We start from the raw sequence: 5,000 nt of genomic DNA, 5'->3' as shown, positions 1-5,000 counted from the left end.
TTTCCTTCTTTGTCTTTTTAGTCTTTGACTGCCAATTTAGATCCTTAGGTGCACCTTTGCAAGTCTTGTGATAATGACCTTTCTCTCCACACTTACTACAAGTTATTTGGTGCGATCCCCTAACCTTATTGCCAATCACCATTTTGATAGGAGCTTTCATTCTCCTAAGTTTTGACCGGCCAGCTGGACGTACGATTGGGGGAGGGAGGATTCCTTGACAATCTGTGGGGATCCAATATTCCTCACTATTTACTGGTTGGATCACATAGGAGTATGCTGCTTGGACAGCATCCATTGTCAGTGACTTATCGACAAAGTCCTCTAATTTGTATCCCATATTTTTCAATCTAAAAATTGCAGCAACTGCATGCTTGCATGGAAGCCCAACATACAATTTTAGTAAATCAAATACCATAATGACATAGCAGATAAACTTGAGATTTACAATTTTAATAAATTAAATAGCATAGTATACATGAATTACCTGTGAGCTGCCACACATTGCATGTGCATGTGTGCTCTTTGAGATTTACACCAACCTTGTGAAAATTTTTTTGAACTTCATAGATAATTTTATCATTATCTCCATTCCATACTGCATTTCACTTGTTACTTTCAGGCATAACAATTTGTTCCAGCTTAATCTGTTGCACAGGAGCCAATTTACTATTGTATATAGCTAGTTTTCTCTTGTGATTGGCCATTTTTTGAATAATATAGCATCTCAATTCCTCACACAATGTTAATATTGGTTTTTTTCCTATAACCAACCATCTTAACATTCCATACTTCACACATATTGTTGGTTATGTTGTCTACTTTTGATCCGTGACTGAAGTGTGATTTTGACCAACATGATGGAGGAAATCTCATCATATGCTCCCATGCATGACAACTTATCTGCTTCAACTTTTTCATGTTGTTATGGAACTGCATCTTAGTAGTTGACTTTGCACACCTCCATACCATGCTTTTGGACTCTTTGTCTTTAAATTTTTTTGTGAAATTCTTCCAAAGGTGAAGTACACAGTTTCGATGATTTGCATTGGGCATAACATTATTAAGGGCAGCTGCCAACTCCTGATTCAGTCCATCAACAAAATTCACAAACAAAGTTCACTAATAAAATAAACTAACAAACAGCGCTACAAATTAAATTAACTAATACAAATATACTAAATGCATTGACCCTAACATCCACTAATATCCTTCATTGATAAATTCTTATACTAGAATTCAGCAAAACCATAATGAAAGTAGATAAAATTCAGAAATAAAGTCCTACACCAGACTTCAGGAAAATCATAACATCATAACGAAATGAAATCATAACTCTAATAATAGAATTTATGTTATAGAATGCTTATTTTTTGTTGGTCCGAGATGAAATTTAGTTCTTCATTGCAAACATCACCCAAGTCTTCTTTCAACCTTGTTAGAAACCACTTCCATGTCTCAGTATTTTCACTGTCCACCACCGCATAAGATATCACAAAGAAATGATTGTTTCCGTCTTGTGCTATTGCGGATAGGAGCTGTCCACCATAATATCCTTTCAGAAAGCATCCGTCAAGGCCAATCAACCGCCTGCAGCCAACCTTGAACCCAAACATACAAGCCTCAAGCGAGATGTAAAGCCTATCAAATAGTGGCAGACCCTCTGGTTGAGGTATTGTCCACATCATTGCAGTGGAACCTGGGTTGCTCTTTAACAGCTCACTCAAGTAGTCTTGTAGTATACCGTATTGTTCTCCTTCCTTTCCAATTACTTGTTCCCTTGCAGCCTTCAAGCCTCTTGCGACCATCTTGTAATGCAGTTGCACATTATACTCGTCAACCATGTGCACCTTAGCCTCTTTTGGTGTCAAGTCCGGCCGAGTTTCTAACACCTTAACCAACTTGCTTGCAACCCACTTGTAGTCGGCCAAATTAGAAACAAAATCTCTCCCACATGTATGATTATCTACAAAGGTTTTGATCTGATAGCAACAATCTCTAGAATTGTATGAGGTATAGATTAACCATGGACATTCTTCGTCAGCACACATCGCCCTAATTCTTTTTGGTTCATTCCTAATATATCGTGGAAAGGAGATTTAAAGAAGTAGAACATAGAATGAAGAAGTTAGAGATGGAATTGAATTTGAAAAATCAAAACAAAATTGGGTCTCAAGGTGGTAGATCTTATTTCAGATGTTTTAGGCTTATAATTTTGGGTATAATTAGTATCATAATTTCGATAGAAGCTTTCATCCTCCTAAGTTTTGGCTAGCTAGCTGGACGTACGATTGGGGGACGGAGGATTCCTTGACAATCTGTGGGGATCCAATATTCCTGACTGTTTATTGGTTGGATCACATAGGAGTATGCTGCTCGGACAGCATCCACTGTCAGTGACTTATCGACAAAGTCTTCTAATTTGTATCCCATCTTTTTCAATCTAAAAATTGCAGCAACTGCATGCTTGCATGGAAGCCCTATATACAATTTTAATAAATCAAATACCATAATGACAGAGTAGATAAACTTGATATAACTAATGATAGCATAGTATACATGAATATATGGGCATTCCTTTCCCTCATAAACGAAGTAATCCTTCAAGCACTCCTTGAACTCAGCCATTGTGTCAAATTCCATACCCAATTCAAAGTACACTTCTCCATAGCCATAACCGATTTTGTGCTCCGGCCATTCGTGTTTATTACCTCCTTCATCATCTGATGAAATAGGGGACACAAATGCTTTACTCTCATAAACATACTCCTTCTCTTCTTCAGAATCAACTTCTTCTATAATGGGTTCAACACCCTTAGTGTGACTTGACCCACTTTTATCTTGTCTAGAACCAGGTTGGGCCTTAGAACCACTAAGCCCAGTATGTTGTCCACCTATATTGCCCCCTAAACGAAATCTAACATTACCCTTTCCACTAGGACTAAAGTTGGGCCAAGCATGTTTCTTTCTTTTCCCTGCATACTTCCTTGAATTAGCCCTCTTCTTGTCCGTATTCACATTTCTAGCAGCCTTCTCGTCAGCACCACCATTCTCATTATCACAATCATCTTTCTCATCAGCAGCCTTCTTATTAGTATGTGTCCTTAGTTTCATTCTGTCTTCGTCACTATCAGTGTCACTACTCTCATCATATGCATCTGAAGGAGGATTGTATGCCTCATCCTCTAAACTTCCATCATCTTCATCAGATGAGGATGAGGAGGAAGAATCCTTAACTTGAGTGGCAGCCTGTCCTAAATCCTCATTAGCATAGCAAGGCTCACCAACTGGGTGTTCAAAGTATAAATTAAATTCTAAATAGTTATTCGCCAATAAAATGTTTCTCAAATCATTTGTCTCAGAATCTCCCTTAATCACATGCAGACCAAATTCTAAATTTCGAGCTGTGGGTTCTAACCAATACATTACAGCATAATCAGCATATCCTAAACTCTTTAGTAGTTCTTCTAGATAAAAAAAGTTCACTAAATTTAAGTCTATTGGAGAAAATTTATGTACCTTTCCATCCAAATACTTCAACATCCCATTACTATCCTTCCCAAGTTTCTCACCATGATGAAACACGGGTACTGCAAAATTAGACATCTGCAGCACCAATAAAAGACAAATTCAGCAACAATAACAATAGGTAATAGATAGATATATTTAAAAGTAATGTAGATTATTTAGTAATTTTAATAATTGATATATCAAATTTTAATACATAGATAGACAATTTTTAATGTACATTATTCATTAAACAGGACAATGTGAATTATATTTCAATTTATCTAAAATTTAGCAACAATAACAATAACTAATAGACTACATTAGTCAATTAGTAAATTTACTTTACTAAATTAGTAAATCTGCAGTGTGCAGTAAAAGCCATATCTTAATAAATCATTATTAAACCTTGAGGCTTTGAATCATAATATGGTCAGAAACGTATAATCACTGAATAGTTTTCATGTGCTAATACAAGTATATGCAGTAGCTATGATCCTGGGTTGTTAAATATTGATGATCAATTTAAGGAACTATTAAGTGTTAGCGGTACACAAATTCAGGATCCCAACCCAAAGCACACAATTTTTAGCAGCCTCCAATCACATTAGCTGTAGCCTACACCAGTTGACAACACAAGCAAATCCATTGAAAACTCAGAGGGAGCAGGAGCACTGAACGATTTTTTTTTTTTTGTAAATACATAAGCTTTTCAGTCAAAATATACAGAGCATATTTGTTGTTATTGAATCCTAAACTATGTTCTAATTCAACCCTTCATGCAAAATTTGAATATAAAAACTCCAAATCATAGGTTTCAAAGCATGTTCAATGGCAGAGAGTGTGAATAAAACCACCTTCAACTTGATCATACACATGCAATGGCAGAGAGAGTGAATAACAAAGCTTACCTCTCAACTATGCAATTCTCCGTCACGACGCCATCAATAGCTCTGTCGGGACCAACGTCTTCCTCTAAGTCAAGCGTCTTCAACAAATTTTAGAAGGGAGAGCATTAGGGTTTTTTGTAATTCTGGAGAGTAGAAGAGGAATTATGTGTCATCACATATAAAATTTGTTTATTTTTAATGGAATTGTTAGGGGCCGAGTTGGATGGCCCATTAATCTGCCCATCCAAGTTAACATTTAACTGATATGTCATTAACTTAACGTGTCATGTAGGCATAGTGAATCAGTTTTAGAGACAAATTATTAACGAAAGGACTAACTTGTTTAACGGAATTAAAAAATAGGGTCAGATAGAAATTTCTTTTTTTTTAGAGGTTTCGTTGTCTTTTTATGTTATTGTCAGGGACGTTTTAATATTTTTCTCCAATATAAATTACTATGTATCTGATGTAATAATATATATATATCTTCTGTTTGCACTTGTTATATATAGATATTATCGAAATGGAATTACCCGTGGATGCTTTTTCTGAGCCTAATTGGGATTTACTTTTTCTTTCTTTTTAAAAGAAAAATAGAATTAATCA

At 35.7% G+C, this 5,000-nt stretch overlaps 1 protein-coding gene across 1 annotated transcript; it reads right to left on the bottom strand.

Annotated features, from left to right (window-relative positions):
- On the bottom strand, positions 291–2,078 carry LOC110266354. Its single transcript, XM_021110840.1, has 3 exons — positions 1,484–2,078; positions 485–507; positions 291–384 (listed from the first exon to the last, which is right to left on the bottom strand). The coding sequence occupies exons 1-3, from the start codon at positions 2,046–2,048 to the stop codon at positions 343–345; spliced, it is 630 nt and encodes a 209-aa protein (XP_020966499.1). The 5' UTR covers positions 2,049–2,078; the 3' UTR covers positions 291–342.

The sequence above is a fragment of the Arachis ipaensis genome, chromosome B09 (genome assembly GCF_000816755.2).
Source record: "Arachis ipaensis cultivar K30076 chromosome B09, Araip1.1, whole genome shotgun sequence".
Taxonomy (NCBI): Eukaryota; Viridiplantae; Streptophyta; class Magnoliopsida; order Fabales; family Fabaceae; genus Arachis; species Arachis ipaensis.
Note: the sequence above shows the minus strand (reverse complement) of the source record. Positions and strands in the feature narration are given on the sequence as shown.